Source organism: Acanthochromis polyacanthus, chromosome 3 (assembly GCF_021347895.1).
Source record: "Acanthochromis polyacanthus isolate Apoly-LR-REF ecotype Palm Island chromosome 3, KAUST_Apoly_ChrSc, whole genome shotgun sequence".
NCBI lineage: Eukaryota > Metazoa > Chordata > Actinopteri > Pomacentridae > Acanthochromis > Acanthochromis polyacanthus.
In genome coordinates, this window is record NC_067115.1 from 18,907,123 (window position 1) to 18,929,978 (window position 22,856).

A 22,856-nucleotide genomic window follows, 5' to 3' on the forward strand; every position below is an offset into this window, starting at 1 on the left:
ATGGATCTGAATTACCTGGAAAACTACTAAATAAAACTCAGAATGTATCTTTTAGCTTTGTGACTCGGGTTTTACTGAGCAAAGTTACCCAGAAAACTCAGAGAACCTTCCTCTTTAGATAAGGCTGCTAATTCTGTATTCATGTCTGTGTGATTTCGATATTCAGGAAGGAAACTGTTCAGACTGGTTGCTGTGAGCTTTGGACTCTTGTGTATCCTGCAAGTCATTCTCAACATTTCTCTGCGTTTTGCTCTCTGTGAGTTGCTTTATATTGTGTCACTATTTGTTTCCACTGACCTCATTCAAAGTTTAATTAATATTTTTTAATAGCAGAAAGTATCTATGGTTAACACCACAGCTTAAGTTATTTACTACAAAAGAGCCACTATCTCTAATTGTCTTTAATCAGTGTTTAGATCATTTGATTAAGTACTGACATCTTATTAAAATTCAAGTGTTTATAACCTTAAGGTTGGCTGACAATCAGACAGAGACAAAAGTTTGGTGAGGTTTAGAGTCACAAGATATCATGGAAGATCCCTGGAAGATTACAACAGAAAAGGATGGGACTTTCCAGTTCAGCTCACACTTCAAAACTATGTCTCTAAATAAAATGAAACCACAGTGACTAAGTCATAGCTTTCTACCGGCACACTTTCTTATACTTCAGTGCACAGCACAAAGTAGATGAGGATTTGTTTTCCAAATCACCTCTGTCCTATTTGGCTGTACTTGGGCAAATTTCTCTCTTTTATGTGAATAGAAATAAAAAATATCTCAGAGGAAAATAAAGTTTATTATCTTGTTAATGTGTCCTCGTGGTGCTTTTAATGTAGTAGAAGTCATATCATTTGTAACATTAGTCACATAAACCTGGATTCAGATTTTCAGTCAGATTTTCATTCGTAAATAAATCTATGAAACCAATTATGTTTCCTTGTAGGGTTGGTCTTTCTGTATAACCTTCTTCAGAATCAGTTTCTGGTTTTAACAAGTATTGTTGAATGACACCAACATTACAACTTTCCATTGTATCATTCTACAGTGTTTGAGCAGAGTCATAGGAGAGCAGGTGTGCTCGAGCTGCAACGAGTCAAGAGGGATGTGTGAAAAGAGAGGCAGGGACTTTATAGATCTGCATATAGAGGGAACTGCAGTGTAGAGTAACATGTAAGTCATTATCAAGCAGTAAGATATTAAAACAACAGAGCGAGTGCTTCTCTCATTGGGCACCAGAGCCTCACGTGGGAGAAGCCATTTGGTTAGTTTTGATAACACACCCACTGTCAGTCACTCAGCAGCAGCCAGCAGTTTGAAATATAAACTTAGACATATGTAATTTTGATACACAAATATAAGTTTTTAGCTGGTGTCAGGAAAATTCTTCAGTGGAGTCCTGACTTCTCTAAATTAATGCTCAGTCGTCTCTCAAGTCAAAGCAAATTTTTACTTGCACAAGGAATCACTTGAACAGAGCAGAGTCTGAACGACTGACTGACAAAGGTGGAAAATAGCATAGCTTTATACAGGCACTTCTGCATGAGTTACACATCTTGGTATGTGTTATCTGTAATTCGTTACAGGCAGGTGGTTAGTGCTGGTTTCTTATCTTGCCAAAGCCTGTGCGAGCAGCTTGTGCCATTGTTCCTCTTTTCACATAGTACACATCACACAGTATTACGATGAAAAGGACATTCAATCATCAAATATAGTAATTTTCACAACAACTGGCACTTTAAGTTACATTGACTTAAACAGAATGTTATATGGGACTTTTCAAATGAGTCTTTCTGTTCTTTCCAGACAAGAAGACATCAGGTATTGAGATTTTCTGCAACAACATGTCAGAGACAGACGAGCTGAGAAAACTGGCTGGTAAGTGTGAGGATGAAACTCGTCACATTAAGTCCAATTCATTGGCAAAACTGCGTGTCATATAGCCTAGCCGCGCTAGACAACCCACGGCAACGAATTTAATTCTCTGCCAGGGTGGGTCTAGTTACCCTCCATAAGGCTCGAGGCTGGATTCTCCTAAAACTGGCCGGACCAATCACCATGAAGTGTAGAGTCAGAAGGTGGGCGTAACTAAGTGAGGACAGAGGCGCGACGATTCTGACAGAAACAACCAGCGCACAATAAACAGTTATCTTTCGACTCGGCTTTGGCCACAGCCCTTAAAGATTTGAAGCTAAAATTCAACTTGAAAGATAAACAAAGGACGGCACTTAAGTGTTTCATTGAGAAGAAAGACGTATTTGGACTTATGCCGACGGGATATGGCAAATCCTTAATATACCAGTTGGCTCCGCTGGTTGGGAAGCTAATGGGACTTAGCCACAATCCGCCGGCGCTCTAGGAACTACATCAGCCTATTCGTTGCACTAACTGGTTGTATACCTACCCAATTGCTGCAGAGTGATTTGAAAGACAACCTTTCAGCCCGCCTCCCTCCCTGTCAAGCGGCCCTAGACCCTTGTGCCTTCAAAAACATGGGTCTAGCGCGGCTGGGCTACATGTCATATACAATATATCACATGACATAATAACTTACAATAAATTATGACTATCCACAGTTGTAAAAAATGTGTAGAGCAAACCAGTTCCTCCACCACTTCTCTCTTTTTGCTTTCGCTGTGTCAACACATGCAATTAAACACATGGAATTAAGCAGCAACACATAGATCATGTTTCATTGTTGTTAGGAGAAGCTGTCTTTAAAGGATCATGATGGAAACGAGATATGTAAATTTATATTTTAATTTCAGAGACATTAATGGTCTTTTTGCTCCCACAACAGATCACTATTTTCAACAGGGATGGATATACATGCGCCCCAGTCTCTACTATATTTCTTCTACCAGGAAAACCTGGAAGGACAGTAGAAAGGACTGTCTGCAAAGAGGTGCGGACCTGGTGATTATCGACTCCGAAGAAGAACAGGTGTGTGTGTGTGTGTGTGTGTGTGTGTGTGTGTGTGTGCGTGTGTGCGTGTGTGCGGGCCCATGTTTTTGCTACATTGTGGGGACCAAGTGTCCCCACAACTGTAGGAAAACCGAAAACTATGTCACTTGTGGGGACCTCATTTTGGTCCCCACAAGTTTAAACAGTGTTTTCTTGGCCATGTTGTTGTTACTGAAAAAAGTAAAAGTTCAAAAACGTTTCTTTAGGGTTAGCCATTGTTTTCGTTAGGGTTTGGTTAAGGTTAGGGTTAGGGTTAGGGGTTAGATATGAATGGGAGTCAATGGTAAGTCCCCACAATGACAGAAAACATAATATGTGCGTGTGCGTGTGTGTGTGTGTGTGTGTGTGTGTGTGTGTGTGTGTGTGTGTGTGTGTGTGTGTTCATGTGTATTAATGTTAAGATCAATTCCATTTGTAATGATGATTGATTTTCTCTGCAAGGACTTTACAAGGATGTTTCACAAACTCATGTGGATTGGACTGACTGAGGGAGGGAGGAAAGGAGAGTGGCAGTGGGTGGATGGGACTCCACTGACGACAAGGTTAACACAATATTCTTTTATTTAACTTAAAGCAATTTTGAAACTCTTTACCTTAAAGCTCACTACAAATTCCAATGCCAGTTTAATGAATAAATTAAACTTTCATATTCTTTCATTTATTTCCTATTTTATTTTCTGTTTCAGCTACTGGGGCCCCGGGGAACCTAATGATTTTGAGGGCAAAACAGAAGACTGTGTAGAAATAAAGTTCCACGATAACAAGAACAGCTGGAATGACATACCATGTGATGACTTAAACTTCTGGATCTGTGAAAAGAAAGTGACTCTATAAGTCAGCATATATAATATCCTGTAAAGCTGAACAACACTTTAAGGTTAAATCTGAATTCACACAATCATTTTTATGCAAAAGATAATCTGGAAGGCTGTCTGACAATCTATAATTCTACAGTTTCATTTAGCAGACACTTTAATCCTTTATAGAAACATTTTATTTCAGTGAGTATAAAAAATATCTTGTGTGTTAGGGTGGGAATTTGTGCATTTGTAGTCATAAGTGTGCAAATGTTAGGCTTAATTTTTTATACTGTAAACTAAAAATTACATGACAGTGCATCTCAGGTCAAGTTGCAGAGTAACGCAAAAACAATGTAAAAGGCAATATGATCGATTACTTTCTACTTGGAGTTAATTAAATGATGAAAAAGATTGAAAAAATGATTGAAAAGTACTGAGAAATAGGAATTATATTACTGTTTTTTGAGTAGCAACTCCAAATTAATTCACCCCACATGACATTTTGGGACAAACGTGACTCTCTCTGATATACTCAAACAAATGGTGCACAGATTTGAAAATAAAAAAACAAAAAAATTACATTTTCAGTCATTCAAAAGGTGTATGGAGTGATCTATTCAAAAAGCCCAGATTTAAATCTCACTAACACATTGCATGAGTGTTTGAGATGAGTAGTAAATGCAAATAACCCCTGAAAGACTTTGTAGCGACAGGAATTTTGCATTAAATCGTAACCACAAATTTCAGTAAGTAGATGTTATAGAGTGATACAAAATACCCCCAAGACATTATAACAGTTAGAGGGACAATTTTAGCTTCCAACGTCAAGCAGGAATATTAAATCTATTACATTTTTGTTAAATTAATTATGTTAGTGCTTAAATATATCACCTTTATCTTTGGGTGTTCTTTCAAAGAAGTTCAAATGTTTGCTTGTTCAAATATGTTTTAAAAGTTAGCAATTTATAATAACTCTACACTGTAAAACATTGTAAAATAATTTCTTCAAATCAACTCATCTTTTGTAGTTTGCTTAATGTAAATATATGAGGTTTTGCTTTTTCCTATTTATTTTAAATGTCTATTTTTTGTGTTTTCAGACCACTTTAGAACTTAAAAACATGGGCTCTTACAACTTGAGACGCTTTAACTTAAAATGATGAATTGAATGAATGAATAGCTGACAATTCATTCAACTCATTAAATTAGGTTTAGAAGAAACAACACCAGCATATAACCACATTTCCCGGGATGCAATGCTACAGAGTCAAAACTCTAGAGACACTCTTGTTTCTGGGCTTTAAGAAAACAAACATGGTGGAAACTTGCTGTGTAACTTCAAGAGATAGAAGTTATGCAGCAATTAAGTTTAATTAGGTTCTGATTGTTTCTTTTCATAATAGTCAAAACGGGTCTAACATTACAAACGTTCCAACTTATTTCAGTCCTGACACCTGTAAACTAATAATCTATAACCAGAAGCACCTTCACAGATCATATTTGTACTGAGTTTGGTTAAATATGGCTTCTACAGCTGAGGCTTCTTAATGTCAAATAAAGAAAAAATGATTTCATGTGAAGGTTGCCTGGCCAAAATGGTCAAGGAAGGTGGTAGGCAGACAAACCCAGCAGACTTCTTTGAGTGACAAAGAGGTGCAGATTTTATTGTGCAGTGCTTCTCCATTTTGTGAAAAATAAAGTTACAAAACAATACAAAAGAATTTACAAAGAAAATTAACTTCAAACTAATCTTGTAGCTACACAACAGAAAAAACCTCATATTCTGGCAGCACAACCTCACCTCCCTCTTGAGGCAGTCAAGCTTAACTGCTTATATAGAGCTTTCATTGACATTTATTCACCTGGGTTCTACCACAATACAACATGATGACCTACTGTTTGACCTAGCTGACAACAACTCACTTAACACCATAACCATAGACCCTACAAACCTCTAAGAATATTTAAATGACTCTCTGAAAAGGTGTATATAAAAACATTACTGCTGAATGCCTTTTAAAACAAAAGAAACATTAATCCAAAGAAAAGAGAAAACCCTCCACATGGTCTGGTCCAGTGATGTCACTCTGACATCGGCAACACTATAAAGTCAGGAAGTGGTGGGCCGGCCTCCTCCCTAACACCAGTCCCACATGGTGAACCAGAACAAACGAACAAAGAAAGGTAAATATGAACAAAGAAACAAACAATTCAACAACATTTAACCTGTTACTTGTGATGGTGAAATCGAAGCTTCATGAAGCAATGAACCACTTTGACACATCTGCTTCAAGAATGACACATTGCTTCGAAGCATTTGACACAACCAGAAGAGTGACATCTGCTGGTCATGTGTCAGAACTGCATCCAAGTGGAAAAAAATGAAAAAGCCTCAGGATATGAAGGTATTTCAGGTGCAAAATGTTTGAGCACCTGTAACATCGAATTTGTAGTTGTGTACATTGAATTTGTATGTGTATCAGCAAATCTGGCTTCCCACACTCTGAGTTGTGTACTTGTAAAATAATTTCTTGTATGTGTCGATTTTTTTTCTTCCCACAAATACAACACAAAAATACACATTCACAAAATCATAATTACAGGTGCACAAATCACATTTACAGGTGCACAAATCCTTCTCTACAAGTCACATATTTCAGCACTGACACGCTCACATTTTGCACCTATTGTTGCAGCACACTACAGTGCCTTGCGAAAGTATTCGGCCCCCTTGAACTTTTCAACCTTTCGCCACATTTCAGGCTTCAAACATAAAGATATAAAATTTTTATTTTTTGTCAAGAATCAACAACAATTGGGACACAATCATGAAGTAGAATGAAATTTATTGGATATTTTAAACTTTTTTAACAAATAAAAAACTGAAAAGTGGGGTGTGCAATATTATTCGGCCCCTTTACTTTCAGTGCAGCAAACTCACTCCAGAAGTTCAGTGAGGATCTCTGAATGATCCAATGTTGTCCTAAATGACTGATGATGATAAATAGAATCCACCTGTGTGTAATCGAGTCTCCCTATAAATGCACCTGCTCTGTGATAGTCTCAGGGTTCTGTTTAAAGTGCAGAGAGCATCATGAAGACCAAGGAACACACCAGGCAGGTCAGAGATACTGTTGTGGAGAAGTTTAAAGCCGGATTTGGATACAAAAAGATTTCCCAAGCTTTAAACATCTCAAGGAGCACTGTGCAAGCAATCATATTGAAATGGAAGGAGTATCAGACCACTGCAAATCTACCAAGACCCGGCCGTCCCTCTAAACTTTCACCTGGAACAAGGAGAAGACTGATCAGAGATGCAGCCAAGAGGCCCATGATCACTCTGGATGAACTGCAGAGATCTACAGCTGAGGTGGGAGAGTCTGTCCATAGGACAACAATCAATCGTACACTGCACAAATCTGGCCTTTATGGAAGAGTGGCAAGAAGAAAGCCATTTCTCAAAGATATCCATAAAAAGTCTCGTTTAAAGTTTGCCACAAGCCACCTGGGAGACACACCAAACATGTGGAAGAAGGTGCTCTGGTCAGATGAAACCAAAATCCAACTTTTTGTCCACAATGCAAAACGATATGTTTGGCGTAAAAGCAACACAGCTCATCATCCTGAACACACCATCCCCACTGTCAAACATGGTGGTGGCAGCCTCATGGTTTGGGCCTGCTTTTCTTCAGCAGGGACAGGGAAGATGGTTAAAATTGATGGGAAGATGAATGGAGCCAAATACAGGACCATTCTGGAAGAAAACCTGTTGGAGTCTGCAAAAGACCTGAGACTGGGATGGAGAGTTATCTTCCAACAGGACAATGATCCAAAACATAAAGCCAAATCTACAATGGAATGGTTCACAAATAAACGTATCCAGGTGTTAGAATGGCCAAGTCAAAGTCCAGACCTGAATCCAATCGAGAATCTGTGGGCAGAGCTGAAGACTGCTGTTCACAAACGCTCTCCATCCAACCTCACTGAGCTCGAGCTGTTTTGCAAGGAAGAATGGGCAAGAATTTCAGTCTCTCGATGTGCAAAACTGATAGAGACATACCCCAAGCGACTTGCAGCTGTAATTGCAGCAAAAGGTGGCGCTACAAAGTATTAATGCAAGGGGGCCGAATAATATTGCAGGCCCCACTTTTCAGGTTTTTATTTGTTAAAAAAGTTTAAAATATCCAATAAATTTCGTTCCACTTCACGATTGTGTCCCACTTGTTGTTGATTCTTGACAAAAAATTAAAATTTTATATCTTTATGTTTGAAGCCTGAAATGTGGCGAAAGGTTGAAAAGTTCAAGGGGGCCGAATACTTTCACAAGGCACTGTAAGTGCAAAACATACTTGTGCACCTGTATTGTACGAAGTGAAGCTGAAGTGGGAATTTGAATATGTGCAAATCTGAATGTGAACTTGTGCAATAAGTATGTGAAATAATTTACCACGAAAATAGCTGTGTCCTCTAACACACGAACACAAATTGCTACTTACAACCACTCGAATCCTCCCAACGAGTCACACATTCTCTGTTTTCTACAGGTGCAAATCAGAAATCTACAGGTGCAAATCAGAAATCATACTTCCGGTCCCGTTGAGATATTTGGTGTAAAACTACAAAACGATCCGATCTGTGTATAAATTCTATGCTCTGAGATTGACAGACTTTTCGGCCAGTCAGGGAGACGCTTTGAATCAGACCCCTATGCTTTTTAAGACCTGGACAGATTGAAATGTCCAACCCCTTCAAAGTTCGCACGAAGCACCGCGACACGCGATGTGACGTAACGAGGCCTCGCTCTCAATAGTCACGTGATTGTGGGCGTGCTGAAGCAGGGATCGAAACACCGTCTGGGAACACTTTCGCTTCAAAAGCTCGGCACTGTGTCGAGCAAACTGGCTCGAGCGTAACATCACTACCTGTAACTTAATAAAGGATAACTGAAACTAATTATGGCTGTGCATTTTCTTTTAACTCATCGATGTAAACTGCAACAATTATTAACACAAACAAACCCGGGATAGTAAGTGCCACAATGTTACACTGACATGGATAAATTAAAGCAGAACACACAAACAATAATAGTGTTGTGGAATGTGTAAAATAAATGCATTAAGGGACAAGTGGTGAGGTGAAATGAAATATCACTTTGTCACATTTCAACCAACAAAATTTGAAAGGAAGTGAATTGAACTTTTTGTTTTGTTCAAGTATGTTTGATTTAACTCAACACGTTTCACACTTTCACAGCTCACAAGATGATTTTGAACTAATTTTTCAGCCGACGTGCAGCTACCTCACACTTCTAAGGTAGTAAGAGAATGTAACAGATCAGTTCTAAGCTGAATGAGCTTAAACTGATCTACAGTGTACTTGTTTCTTCACATGGTTGTTATTTTTAAATATATATTCAGAGTGGAAAAAGTCTTTATGCCTGAGTTTTGTCCTTTGTTTCAGCCTCACCTTCAAACACAGAAGGCCTGCTCACTGTTTTCTCATCTCTACTTTCATTCATTCAACAACTGAACTCTAAATTGTAAACTTAAAGTTTGGTGAATAGTGAATGTATTTAGGGCAAAAGCAGATGCCCAAACAGTGATTACCCATGACTTCCTTTTTAATTTTTTTTGCTCTTCCCCTTTTTACATGCTGAGTGTCCTGCCTCTTTCTGAGAACAGACAGAACCATTCTATCAAGATTTATTGAATACCTTTGACATTTTTGAGTGTTTTAATGTATGACTGCTACAAGAAAGCAATGTCGGAGGAACTGCACACTGAGCCTGGCAGCGTGAGGACGGTTCACTGGGATCAGGATGACAAGGACAGTATAGTGGGCATCTATGTGAGTGCAGAAAGCCTGAGAGTGTATGACAACCCCTGGACAGAAGGCAGGTCGCCAAATACACCCGGACCTGCAGGAGCTCAGCACACAGGTATGGACTCAGCAGGCATGAATGACAAAGACAAAAGTATGGATGGCTCAGATTTAGATTTTATTATATATTTTAAACAGGTTGGTTTGGTTTTGGTTAGTGTAACAGCCTCAGTACTGTTGTCTCTGAACAAGTGTTTAAATGTATTTGTGTATTACAATTTATGAATTCAGATCACAGAAATTCATCTAGTATTTGATGCATCTGATTTGAATTAAATGGATTTTAATCATTTGATGTATTCTAAAACCTTCTTTCCTTTGTGAAGTGTCTTTGGTGAATGAAAACTCTGGAAGAAGGAGGCATGTCAGAGGCGATACAGCATTTCTGGGTCTGTTGTGTCTGCTTTTCCTGGCTGGGATCATCTGTCTGGTGGTCAAAAGTAAGCATTTCCCAAATGATGATAGAAATAAAAATAATGTAAAGAAAATTTCACATGTTGGTTATGTGAGGGCAACAGGAAATAATTACTTTCTGTTTTGTTGCTCTCTTTGATATATCAGTGAATAAACAAAAAGCCAGCTGGGAAAAAGAGAGACATCAGTTGTGTGTTGCTGTCAACAGAATGGCTGCACAGTTAATGGCCAATAACACTAAACCCAGCAACGGAAGAAATTACTGGAAGAGGCTTTGTGGTAAGTAGAATATTGCCACTTTTGATTCATCACTTCTATCTCTGAATAAGAATCATGTATTGATTGTATTTGAAAATGCACCAACTCTTGCTGTGTCTTTACAATCTTAGAGGATCCTCCGTTTTCTTAGTTTACTTTATTTTGCAAAATAGAGAACAACATGACAAAATGGGAAAAAAAATATACAAGCAACAAGTTATTTTAATTTTTAATCATAAATGGACAGTTATGATGTTAAAACAGAAAGTAGGAAGTAGGGCGAGATGAACCCATTGTTCCTCTCTGTGCCCTATATAGGAGGTCAACCTGTTGATGTGTAGTTCCACCTGTGAATCGGAGATTTTTCACCATTGGCTGCACTTCTCTCTGTCTTTCTCATAAAGTGAAAAATGAGACAATGAACCAAGCAAACAAGTTCCCTCTGTACCACACCTGAACCACATAAATAGCAATGAAGATAAGGTAATTGAGAATAATAAAGAAGAATTACAAATAAACAAAAATTCACAAAAAATCCACGTCCAAGCACAAAAGATGGGTTCAAAAAATAAAAGGCCTTTACTTTGGTGAGTGAGAGTAATTGAAACACACCAACTTGTTTTGGTGTCCTTCTTTTTTCAATTTGTCCACACTGTTCAAAAAATAAAATCCAGTACATTTTTTATAACAGCTTAAAAATATGTGCTGTCATCATTCAGTTATTCATCTCTTTGTAACAAATATTGACTCACATGAGCACTGAATTTTATCATTTTGCTTTTGTTTTGGATGATTGATATGATTTTAAGACTTTAGCAAGTCAGTTTAAAACTCTACAGCTGTAAAATACTGTTAAACTGCAGAATACTGACTGAAAAATGTTGCTTTTATTCTAATTGATTCCTATGTGTCTGTCTTTAGAATCACAGAAAAAAAGGAACTGAGTGTGAATGGATGGGACGCCGCTCACCACAGAACAGTATGCGTTGGAATTACTGTTCAAAGATATTTGGACTAAAGGATTTCTTTTACTGCATTGTATGATAGAATCAGAATCAGAAGCAACTTTATTGTCATTGCACACTTTCGTATACAACGAGATTACATTTGAGCCGCCCTTATATTAGCAACATTAGTGAAAAAGCAGCTTATTCTAATGTAGACAAAAATATGTCACTTCTTGTGCAATGCTGCAATTCTGTGGCTTTTTGAATGTGCAAAAATAATTCTAAATAGTGTGTAAAGTTGTTATATGTTACTGCAGGTTGTCTGTCATCTGCATGGTTTTCTGTAGATTTGTTTGCACATGTATGCTTATTTTAGTCATGTTGTTTTTGTATTATAGTACAACCAAAATTTAACATAACTAGTAGTAATTATTTGTAGATTAACTCCTTTTTAAAATCAATAAGGAGTCACAAAAATGATTATAATAACCCAAAATGATGTCATTTTTAAACAAGGAATGTATAAAAGTTTACAAGAAAATTAATATTTAGGTTTTGTAATTTTAAATGATTGAACTGTCTGGTTTTTTTTTTCTTTCTGGTTCTGCAGATACCAGCATCTCAATCAAACAAAGGCTGCATGGTGATAGAAAAATTACAAAATGAAGATGCACAACCCTACTACACTCTTAATTATTTGTTACATCAGCATTATTGTCTTTCTCATAAAGGTTTACATGCAATTGTTATGTAGGAGAGTTGTTACTGTCTGTTTTAATGTTCTCTGTTTTGCTGCAAAGCATATGCAATATGTCTGTGTGTACAATGTGCTGTAGTAATAAAGTTGTCTTGGATGAACTACCTGATCATCTTACTGCTAATAATTTTCTGCACTGGTACATACTTGTAGTAGTACGTTTAAGGTAAATCATGTTTGTCCTGTCAAACTGCTGCCTCAATTGGCACAGAATTATCTTGATGTGTTATAAAGATATTCAAAGTTATTCCACACTGGAAACCAACTAAACATTCACACTGCATGACAGAAAAGCATGAAAATTGAAGCATAAAGTGGCAGAAAGACTGATTATGTATTAAAGTATAACATTAGGGCTTGTGTTTACGTATGTTTAATATGCAAGTGGACTTAAATAATCACATAAGCTAATAGTAAATTATCTGAAGGCTGAAAATCATAACACAGGAGGAAGTGTGAACTGTGTCCAAGACAACTTTGGAAATAATGTTGAAGACAAAAAGATAGAATAAACACAGATTATATGTGATTTTGATGTAAATATGGCATGCACCTCCTAAACATTAAGTGGGACACACTGGAGGGACTACAGCAATACTTCAAGTTCCTGCACTCTGTGGCAATTTTTAGTTGCCAGAGATTAGCTCAGTTTGTAATCGCTGTAGCAGCCTTTAACCAAGTTTAAAGCCCACTGTGGAGCGGATGGGATGTTACTTCTGGACGCGTTCTCCGGGCAAACAAATCCAACAAAAATGTCCTCTACACAATTCTTCTTTGGATATATCAATCCGTTTATTCCTTTAACCATTGTCCATTTAAGTAAACCATTTCCTTTAACTTTGATATATAAACAAACCCACACTGCCACTCTGGCATGGTCAAAAACTGTTTGCTCTCCATCCGACACACCTGGCCTAATCACCTGGAGCTTTTAAAACCCAGCACCCCACCTCCCCCTACAGATCAATACAAAACTTAATATATGGCCAGTCCATAGTAAAAATAAAGAAACATAATAAACATAAATAATGGCTCCAACAATCGCTGAGTGTTGTACAATGAAGTTACAAACATCAAAAATCACTGACTTATTTTCTTCCTCTCAAGTGTGTAGAATCATGCAGAAGATAACTGTTTCCACTACAGTTAAAGGATTTCAAAAAGACTTTGGTGCTTTCTACGTGATTTTACAACAAAATATCTGGATTTACACAAAAAATAAGTATTAAATACTGAGAATGAACATTTAAATGTGCCGTGTTTCTGTATGTTTTTCAGATATTTCTCAGAAGTTAGAAATATATTATTCTTTGAATACAAGAAAGGGTGAGAGAAACAATAATGCGAACAAACAAACAAACAAACAAACAACTACATGTATTTACTGAAAAGCCTATTTTTTTTACTGTCACTAATAAAGAGTATCAACTGAGTTTGACAAAAAGAAGCAAACACCTGTGTGTAAAATGCAACACAACTGAACAAATTAACAGCACTAAATGTGGACATAAAATAGTGCCACATATGAAGGCAGTGGAGTGCGCGCAGTGATATAATGTTATCCGCCTCGTCTGACCTCATTTCCGTCACTCCAGACAGACTTTTGTCTGCCGGCATTTTATTTTCAGTTAACCGGTGTCGATTTCAGCTCTTGGTTAATCTACTGTTTTGTTGGCCGACTGAAGTTATTTTCGCTAAGTCCCCTTTTCTACAGGACTCTGCTACGCAATGCCTGGATTTTCAGACAGAGACCGTGGCAGAGATAGAGGGTAAGTCGAGTGTCGGCTCCGGCTTTCTGAACGTTCGTCAGGAGCAGCAGCGTTAGCATTTAGCTGCTAGCTGCAGAGCTGTCACGGCTCTTTTCTCAAAACAATAGTCAGCACGGTTGTTTCGCAGCGTATAACGCCGTGTTGTTATTACGTTACATGAGTGCGCTGAGATGTGACCATAGATTTTGATCTGGTGAGCGGTCCTGCGTTGACGTATTTGTCATGTTCTTCATTTATCTGCTGACTGGAAGTAAAATGGCAGCTAACGGCGGCTCTGTGTCGCTGTCTGAGCGGTTTTCGTAGCAGCATGCTAGTTATCTCGAAATGTGACGCAGTGGTGTCTCTTCTTGCGGATTCATGTCCGACACGAAGGTTTGTGTCGGAGAGGCCCAATTTATTTTTAACGACTGGTTTTCCATCAGTAGTGTCTCCAGTTTGGCTCTCAACACTGAGCTCCGTAACGTTCCCGTTTTATCGCCTCTCAAGCCGCTCAGGCGCCTCGAACTCATTTCAGCTGTCTGACAGTTCAGTTTTGCTGCGTTACCGCACCGGTTTTGTGTTTGCACGCCAGTAATCAGGCACTGTAAAGTGAAAATTGACTCGGTGTCAGCAGCGATGGGTTTGAATGAACTATCATTGTGTTGGAAACTTAATAGTGGGATTTGTTTTGGAAAAGCCTAGATGTGTTCAGTGTTTGCAACGCAGATATTTAGACCACCCACTTGTTCCTCTGGGATGTGAGCTAAACTCTGTCTTTTGTGACAAATGTCCTCAGAAACCGTTTACAATTTTCTAGCTTCATTTTTTAAAAATATTATTTATATGTGTGTTGCTGTATAGCCCCATGATATTGGATAAAATTACATTGTGATAGTTTGGTCTTAGAAAGGCCAAAGTACAGGAATTTTCACCAGAAAACTTGAATAAGTATTTAGAAAAAAATACATTATTCCAGAGTGATGAGGGAGTGGATGACAAAAAATAAAAATAATTTTGAAAAAGCTTAAGAAAATAGTTTGGTGTCTTTCTCATATGGTGTAACACTTACTAAGGCATCCAGGATAGTTTTTTGCTTTGGATGACATTCCGATCTGGATTTACACTCTAAATGCAGAACTAAATGATGCTGATCAAACAACTTTTCTTTTTTTTTTTTTGCAACTAGATCTTCCTGTTCATTGGTCAGTTTGCTGTGCACATGAGGAGTGTGCATGTAAACAAACTCATTACACTCGCTAAAAAACACAGCTCATTCTATTTTAGGAGTTATTAAAGGGGAGTGAACTTCTTGTCTAGTTTTCATGGCAAATGAGAACGGTGAAAGTTTTCGTTTTTGCCAAGCAGCAAATACGTCGATGCTTGATTTGTTTGAACTGATTTGCCTTTCTTCATTGCACTTTTGGAAATGTGATGCATCACCATACAGATGCTGTATGAAAAAAATAAATTTATAGGGTGTATGTTAGTAAGAGACACTTTAACTAAAGAAAAGTGAAAATCTTTAAACAGTGGTGAAGATATTTGAAAACTACTCTCATACTTTGTCAAGTTACAAAAATACTAAACCTTTCACTTATCACCATGACCAGGGTGGGATGATTCTATGTTCTTTAATATGGCCAAGCAATAATTGATTTCAAATCACAATTTGAAAAAATGCAATTAGCTGTTCATCAAGGCTGCAATTTAGGATATACACCCTCAGCATATATGACCCAGAGTGTCTCCTTTAAGTGTCTCAAGAGTTTGACAAATTTCTGGTGTCCTCTTTTTAAAAACATTTTTAAAAATCACATCCATTTGCAGTATGTGCAAACACAAAAATCACAATGAGATATTCTCCTCAAGCCATTCAACTAATATGAACCTGCTGATTATTTTGTTGACCTTTTTTATATGAAAATTTCTCCCTTTTAATTAGTGCAATGTCTATGTCTGTTCCTGTCTGTCTTCTATTTAAGGTATGGTGGCGGGCCCCCTCGTTTTGGAGGTGGTGGTGGAGGCAACAGGGGTGGACCTCCTCCAGGAAAATTTGGCAACCCTGGTGAGAGGCTGCGAAAGAAGCACTGGAACCTTGATGAGCTTCCCAAGTTTCAAAAGAACTTCTACCAGGAACACCCAGATGCCACCCGCAGACCAATTGTAAGACCCATTTGTAGATTTTTTTTCTTTTTTAAAAATTATAATAGGATTTATCTCCTTTTATCCTCACATTGACACAGATTTAATCTAAATGATAACAAAAAGGACCTATAAAGATGTAATGATTAAAGCAAACATTCTTAACTCGCACAGTGAATAGCTAGTACTGCTATTTCATGCAGACTTGTCTGCATGTGTGTTCACAGTTTTCATCTTTTTATTTCCGTTTCAAATTCCAGCAAGAGGTTGAACAGTACCGAAGAAGCAAAGAAGTGACTGTTAAAGGCAGAGACTGCCCTAAACCCATTGTAAAATTCCATGAAGCTGCATTTCCAAGTGAGTCAAAATTCATGCCGGCCTAATAATTTAGTGTAGTTCTCTGCCTGTCTGCTCCAGCATGCTAAATATTTTAGCGTACTTCAGCAATTTAACTAGTGTGTCGTCTTTCCTCAGGCTACGTGATGGATGTTATTGTCAAACAGAACTGGACTGAACCAACTCCAATCCAGTCTCAGGGGTGGCCTGTTGCCCTGAGTGGCAAAGACATGGTTGGCATCGCTCAAACTGGTTCTGGCAAAACTCTTGCAGTAAGTCAAGTGTTTTCCAGCTCAATTTAAAAAAAAAAAAAGAGTCCTACCCGGTTTTGCAAATGCAGACTGAGCCCTTAGAAAGTACTCTGTAACCTATTTAGACCTTAGTTACTGTACCAATACTCTTAGTTTAGCAGAAACTCCCTACATAAGGAAAGAAAGCAGGTGCCTACTGTGGATGTTAGCATTATAGCCATCACATCAATCTGTTTTGCTCTTAGGTGGGTGTAGGTGAATTTAAAAAAAAAATATATAATATTGTGTAGTGTTTTTTTTTTAAAAATCTGTTACACTAGTTTCACTGTTGCAGTAACCTCACTGTACCACCCACTAGGTGGACTTGGCAGTTGACTTTCATTACACTGTTGCCCAGAGTGATTGACTTAAGATTGTCCAATATTTTTTCCATTAAAAATGTACTACGACAAAAGTTGGAACTAGAAGCATTGTTAGCACTCGTAGCTGATGTTAGAAATGCACCCTGCTGATATTGTGGAAGTAAATTGCAGGCAACTCCTCCTGTTTGGAAAAACAAATGGAAATTTGTGCGTTATCAGTCATATTAACTTTACTTTCCCTTATGTATTAGTACCTTCTGCCTGCAATTGTGCACATCCAACATCAGCCGTTCTTGGAGCATGGAGATGGACCGATTGTAAGTGCACTTTAAATTATGCTGTTGTAGTGTGTGACTCGTTTGTTGTAGGATGAAAATAACAGTAGCACTGATATCTACACTTTTGTTGATGAAATATTTTACACTGTTATCAAAGAGTGAAAATATTTTGAAACTTATCACAAAATATTAAAGAGAAGCTGACATGATGTCCTGTCTTCATATCATACAGGCTTATGTATTATTCTTAATACAACTAAATATATATTCTTTGCTGGGTTTGGATATATTGTGCCGAACTAATTGGAAACCAGTGAAGATGCAAACTTTTGGATTTGAATTCTGCGCATTTTTGATATTTCACTAAACTGCAAGAAGATTTTTGCCTAAAACTAAAACCATATTTTTAGAATCTTATTTGACCATTATGATGAAGAATCACCATGATGTTATGGTATCAGTAGGCTTATATTTCTTCTAGTGGACTGTTTGATTGTGTCTAATTACAGAAACATGCCATGGCATGATTACAGTGTGCTATACTTGCGTTCTGGTAACTTGTCCTAATAATTTGTTGTGAAGGAAGCAAAAGACAAATATATGTGGGTACATTTTTTTAAAAATATTTCCTTAGTGCTTGGTGCTGGCACCAACCCGTGAGCTGGCCCAGCAGGTGCAACAAGTGGCTGCTGAGTACGGCCGGGCCTCCCGTCTCAAGAGTACCTGCATCTATGGTGGTGCACCCAAAGGACCTCAAATCAGGGACCTTGAGAGGGGTATGCTTACTTTGTTACTGTGTAAATGTAAATATTCTTCCATTCATTCAACCTTTTTTTTTTTCTTTTGCTTTAGGTGTTAGTTTTGTGATGAGGTCTTTCTTTTTATGTGTGAATATGTAATGTTATGTTTTGCTGTTTTTGTTGAAGGGGTGGAGATTTGCATCGCTACGCCAGGCCGTCTCATTGATTTTCTGGAATGTGGCAAGACAAATTTGCGTCGTTGCACTTACCTGGTGCTGGATGAAGCTGACCGCATGCTGGACATGGGATTTGAACCTCAGATCCGCAAGATAGTGGAACAAATTCGGGTAAGTTACATGATTTGCTTTCATTTTGCAGGCAGTTGTCGTCATTATTGAGGCATTCTCAGTAAGTTAGAACATCCCAAACATGACTACCACCTAGCAGTTTGGTTAATGAGAACAATTTTTCCTAACACCTTAACAAAATAATGACTCAGGTAGCATGATAGTAATAGTAATTTTAGATATTTGAGGGGTGTGTAATCAGATTTTTTTTTTTTTATTAAATGAAAGCTTTATATTAACTTAGGAGCTTCAAAATAGTGTTAACATTCTCCTTGTTGTCTTTACCAGCCAGACCGTCAGACCCTGATGTGGAGCGCCACCTGGCCCAAGGAGGTACGTCAGCTGGCTGAGGACTTCCTGAAGGACTATGTCCAGATCAACATTGGTGCACTGCAGCTCAGTGCCAACCACAACATCCTGCAGATAGTGGATGTTTGTAATGACATGGAAAAGGAAGACAAGTAAGCACATGATTTTTTTTTTCAGTTTTAAAGATTTTGTAGACATAAAGTTTCCTGCTATCCTCTGTACTTAAAACTGTATTTGAATAGTCATGCAGTTCAAAAACCCTCTGTCTGTTCTCCTATCAGACTGATCCGTTTGCTGGAGGAGATCATGAGTGAAAAGGAGAACAAGACCATTATCTTTGTGGAGACCAAAAGACGTTGTGATGAGCTCACCAGGAGGATGAGAAGGGATGGGTAAGAACCCCTATCCCTATTTTTATTCTTTTTTTCTAGCTGTGAAGGTTACACTATGTCTATGTGAAATTAACAAAATGTTCTCATTGCTATCTCTTGCTCTTCTGTTAGAAAGTTGTAGAAGTTTGTTGAAGCTGGCAGTGTGTAATTCTCAATGTGTCTGTCACAGGTGGCCAGCAATGGGAATCCATGGAGACAAGAGCCAGCAGGAGAGGGACTGGGTCCTTAATGGTGAGATTTAAAATGCTGCATTGTTAGCAGTTAGGGTAAAATGATGGATATGAACTTGGATTTTCTAAAAACGCTGTACTTTTGTTAAAATTGTCCCTTTTGTTTCAGAGTTCAGATATGGTAAAGCTCCAATTCTCATTGCAACAGATGTGGCCTCCCGGGGCTTAGGTCAGTATGTCATTGAGTCACATCACTTTATTATCAGTGTTACACTTATTTTAAAGAAAGTGGTTTTGCTTTCTTTAACTTTTCTATGCATTTTCTGAGTTTTTCTCACCTTAAGGTGGAGTCTTTGTGGCAGGCGCTAGGCATGACAGTCCCAGGCCTCGAGAGGGAGAAGGATGACATATTGGAAGTGCTCTACTGGCTTGCCACCCAGTGGGCCTAGAGAGGTGAAAGCTCTTGTGTGCCAGTGATCTTCAAAAGGCTGTGTGGCTAAGCCTTTGTCTCTGATATGTTGTTGAAATACACACACATCTGTTCTCTGTCCATGGATTTCACCTGACAAACGCCATCCAGCTGTTTCCAACTCAAACGTAAAAAAAAAAAAGATATGCTTGATGCTGTGACTTTTGCCTTGCATGCTGTTGTGTTAGAGAGCGCTGTATTGCAAGTCACTTGTTTGAGATTTGGAACAATTGTTACCTTTCGGAGCTTGTATCACATAGCATGGGTGTGAGCTTGTCTAAGCTTTCAGTTGTTTTCTTTTCCCGTCAAAGTGCTGGATTTCTTGAAATGGAGAGAGCAGTTTGAAATCTTTTGTCTCTGAAAATTGATGAGACCTGGCACATGTGTTTTAGGGGGTAGTGGGAACATCTAGTGAGAGGAGAAAGAGTGAGACAGCTCAAACCAAAGTTCCTCCCTCGCCTGCGTTTTATAGTCATGTCGAGACCTGCCAACGAGAGACATTTTCTCAAGTGAACACTGGCTTCTTGGAAGATCTTGCCTTGATGAGACTGGTGAAGGGGTGGGGGAATTGTTCTGTGCTCGCTTTGGGGTCCCACAGGGTTCAATGCTTGGGCCTTTGTCATTTTTTTTGAAGGGGGCCCCTGTTCAATTTAGTACTTGGTCTATTTTGTCTTGGCAAGACGTGCAGTGCGGCCTTTAATATCAAGCTTCTTTTGAGAGTGTACTGGGAAAAACGTGGACCTGCAAAAATGTACCACTCAATGGTCCTATATTGGCACATGAGGAGGCCCCAGTGCATATCGTGGCCCAACTGCGTAGAAGCTCCTGGATGTCACTTGACAATTTGTGGGGGATTTCGCTGCATTGGGAAAGGACTAGTGAATGCATACTCCTTTCTGGTAAGACCTAAATCCATTTGTACTCCCTTGGTAAAAAAAGGGAGATTGATGTCTTTTGGATCTTTTTGATTATGGTAAGCAATTGGAGTGTGCATCGTTTCTCTCTTCCCACAGTAGTATTCCCATGGAGTAAATGTGTACACAATCTCATGTTGTTTTAACGCATTTCCTCCACAGCGTAACGACCACTTTTCTTTCCCCCAGCCGTCACAGTTGCTAACTTTTCCCTTTGATCTGGCTGTTGTGGTGTGCAAAATCCTGTGTGGCCTCCATGTTTTGTTTTGCCACACTGCAACACTTTCACAGATGTGGAGGATGTCAAATTTGTCATCAATTATGACTACCCTAACTCCTCCGAGGATTATATCCACCGCATTGGACGTACAGCCCGAAGTCAAAAAACGGGCACGGCTTACACCTTCTTCACCCCCAACAACATGAAACAAGCCAGTGACCTGATCTCTGTGCTCCGCGAGGCCAACCAGGCCATTAACCCCAAGCTGATCCAGATGGCAGAGGACAGAGGAGGTAAAGCATCACGCTTCTTTACATAAAGATCCAAGCTTGATTTGTGCTTCTGCATTGAATATAGCGTGATGTGCACCTCACTAGAAATGTAACTACTCATTGTGGCGATGGTAGTAAGTTGTGGGAACAAGGCCCATTGATGTGGGCAAAGTTGATAGTTTTGTGTGACTATAATAGGCTTTAGCTGTATTGGACTTGCTCATAATGCAGACATGAGGGTTAGTGTTCTGTCTGTGTAGTCATTTTCAAAGCTATTCCAATCTGTGTATTGACATGTTTGGTGCCTATGTTTTTTATGTAATGTGTTATGAGAGTCATGGCAGGTCTAGTCAGAGCAATGCAGACTTAAAAGTCGGGCTGCAGTCAGTGATTTATTATTATGGTATTAAGACATTCAATCAGGGCTTACTTACTGTACTTATTGTCTTTTTGCCAAAAATGTAATTTTTAACTGCCCAGAAGCAAACGTTCAGTTATCTTAAGGTTGGAAACCACAGTTTTACATGGTTTACGTGACATTAAAGGTATCAGGCTTTCTTGTTGTCACTACCACAGTGTTGAAACAATCTAAACTCTCCTCTCTCTCTCTTTTTGTTCCTCTCCTGTCTTCGTTCCATGCAGGTCGTGGAAGGGGGGGAAGAGGTGGCTACAAGGATGACCGCCGGGATAGGTATTCTGGGGGTGGGAGGAGTAATTTTGGTGGTAGTAGCTACAGGGACAGGGACAGTGATAGAGGGTTTGGCAGTGGGCCAAAGAGTGCCTTTGGTGGCAGTAAGGCCCAAAATGGAGGCAGCTATGGAGGCAACAGTGGCAACTCTAGTGGTAGCTATGGCAACAACAACTATGGCAACAGCAACGGACAGGGTAATTTCGGTGCTCCAGCAAACCAGGTGGGTGCCTTTGGTAACCAAAGCTTCCAGGGCCCCCCTCAGTTCGGGGCCATGCAGAGGGCCGCTCAGAACGGCATGAACCACCCGCCATTCCCATTCAACTCTCAGCCGCCGCCACCACAGGCCCAGCAGCCTCCACCCCCACCACCAATGGTGCCCTACCCCATGCCACCACCCTTCCCACAGTAGATATACACACAATATATGGAACCAACATGATTTTCGTTCAGTCTTGAAATCTTACAGTATGGTTATTATTAAAATTATTATCCTTTGTACTGTTTAACTTTGTTTTGCTTACAGCAGGGTTTGAATTGTTGAGTAAGCCCCGTGCATTAAGTGGAGACGCATCTCCTATAGTGCAACCATGATTGCTGCACTTTTTCCTTGACTGTTTTTTTGTTACATTCCTCAGTAATTTATTTTTACTAGGTAATCCAGTGTTTTCAGTTTGTGGTATGTTTAAAGTGATGTTATGAAGATCATATAAAAAGGGCGCGTGTGGCCCTTTTAAATAAAAATAAGACAATGAGGAAACGTGCTGTTTTTTTTGTGTGTGTGTGTGTGTGTGGGGGGGGGGGTTGGAGAGATCTCTTTGTTCTGATGTAGATCTGAACCTTAAAACGGTGTCAGGAATTACTTATTTTTAAATCATATATAAGGAACCTTAATTGTTGCAGAAGAAGCAGAGAAAATAACACTTTCTGTGGCAAATAAGTGGTGAGATGACTTGTAAAACAAAAAACTGCAGCACAGAAATCAGAACAATGCAGATATTTTTGCACACTATGGCGGCTGCAAGCCATAGATTTTTTGCACACTATGGCGGCTGCAAGCCGTAGATTTTTGGAGCCACAACCTTTTGTCAGCTGCAACAATATGTCTCAAGTTGCAAACTGAAGCAAAGAAAATGAACGAAGCAACATTTAGCACGACATGACAATTTTGAGCTAACTTGTAATAAATTATGCAGCACAG

The 22,856-nt window shown here is 38.9% G+C and overlaps 2 protein-coding genes across 3 annotated transcripts in view; both read left to right on the plus strand.

Moving 5' to 3' along the window:
• Positions 1 to 4,585, plus strand: part of LOC127533403 (CD209 antigen-like protein E) — a 28,650-nt gene extending 24,065 nt beyond the window's left edge. The window contains exons 2-6 of one of the 2 annotated variants that reach the window (XM_051946282.1): positions 167 to 256; positions 1,804 to 1,875; positions 2,798 to 2,940; positions 3,403 to 3,503; positions 3,648 to 4,585. In XM_051946282.1, coding sequence (XP_051802242.1) covers positions 167 to 256; positions 1,804 to 1,875; positions 2,798 to 2,940; positions 3,403 to 3,503; positions 3,648 to 3,795 — 554 coding nt within the window. In that variant the 3' untranslated portion in view covers positions 3,796 to 4,585. The remainder of the gene's footprint in view (positions 1 to 166; positions 257 to 1,803; positions 1,876 to 2,797; positions 2,941 to 3,402; positions 3,504 to 3,647) is intronic. The other variant, XM_051946281.1, reaches the window with a different exon arrangement.
• Positions 4,586 to 13,595: 9,010 nt separating this feature from the next.
• LOC110964360 (probable ATP-dependent RNA helicase DDX5) lies at positions 13,596 to 22,415 on the plus strand. Its single transcript, XM_022213064.2, has 13 exons — positions 13,596 to 13,786; positions 15,748 to 15,928; positions 16,168 to 16,264; positions 16,382 to 16,515; positions 17,108 to 17,173; positions 17,769 to 17,910; positions 18,061 to 18,221; positions 18,510 to 18,682; positions 18,812 to 18,922; positions 19,092 to 19,153; positions 19,262 to 19,321; positions 20,767 to 20,988; positions 21,610 to 22,415. Exons 1-13 carry the CDS (start codon positions 13,746 to 13,748, stop codon positions 22,065 to 22,067), a joined length of 1,908 nt encoding a protein of 635 aa, XP_022068756.1. The 5' UTR covers positions 13,596 to 13,745; the 3' UTR covers positions 22,068 to 22,415.
• The last annotated feature ends 441 nt before the right edge of the window (positions 22,416 to 22,856 follow it).

What these genes read in the sequence shown, in the direction of transcription:
- LOC110964360 (XM_022213064.2), top strand. Translation starts at nt 13,746, where the DNA reads ATGCCTGGATTTTCAGACAGAGACCGTGGCAGAGATAGAGG. An exon ending in ATGCCACCCGCAGACCAATT is followed by an intron (nt 15,929 to 16,167) that starts GTAAGACCCATT and finishes TTCAAATTCCAG; the next exon opens with CAAGAGGTTGAACAGTACCG. An exon ending in GACATGGAAAAGGAAGACAA is followed by an intron (nt 18,683 to 18,811) that starts GTAAGCACATGA and finishes TTCTCCTATCAG; the next exon opens with ACTGATCCGTTTGCTGGAGG.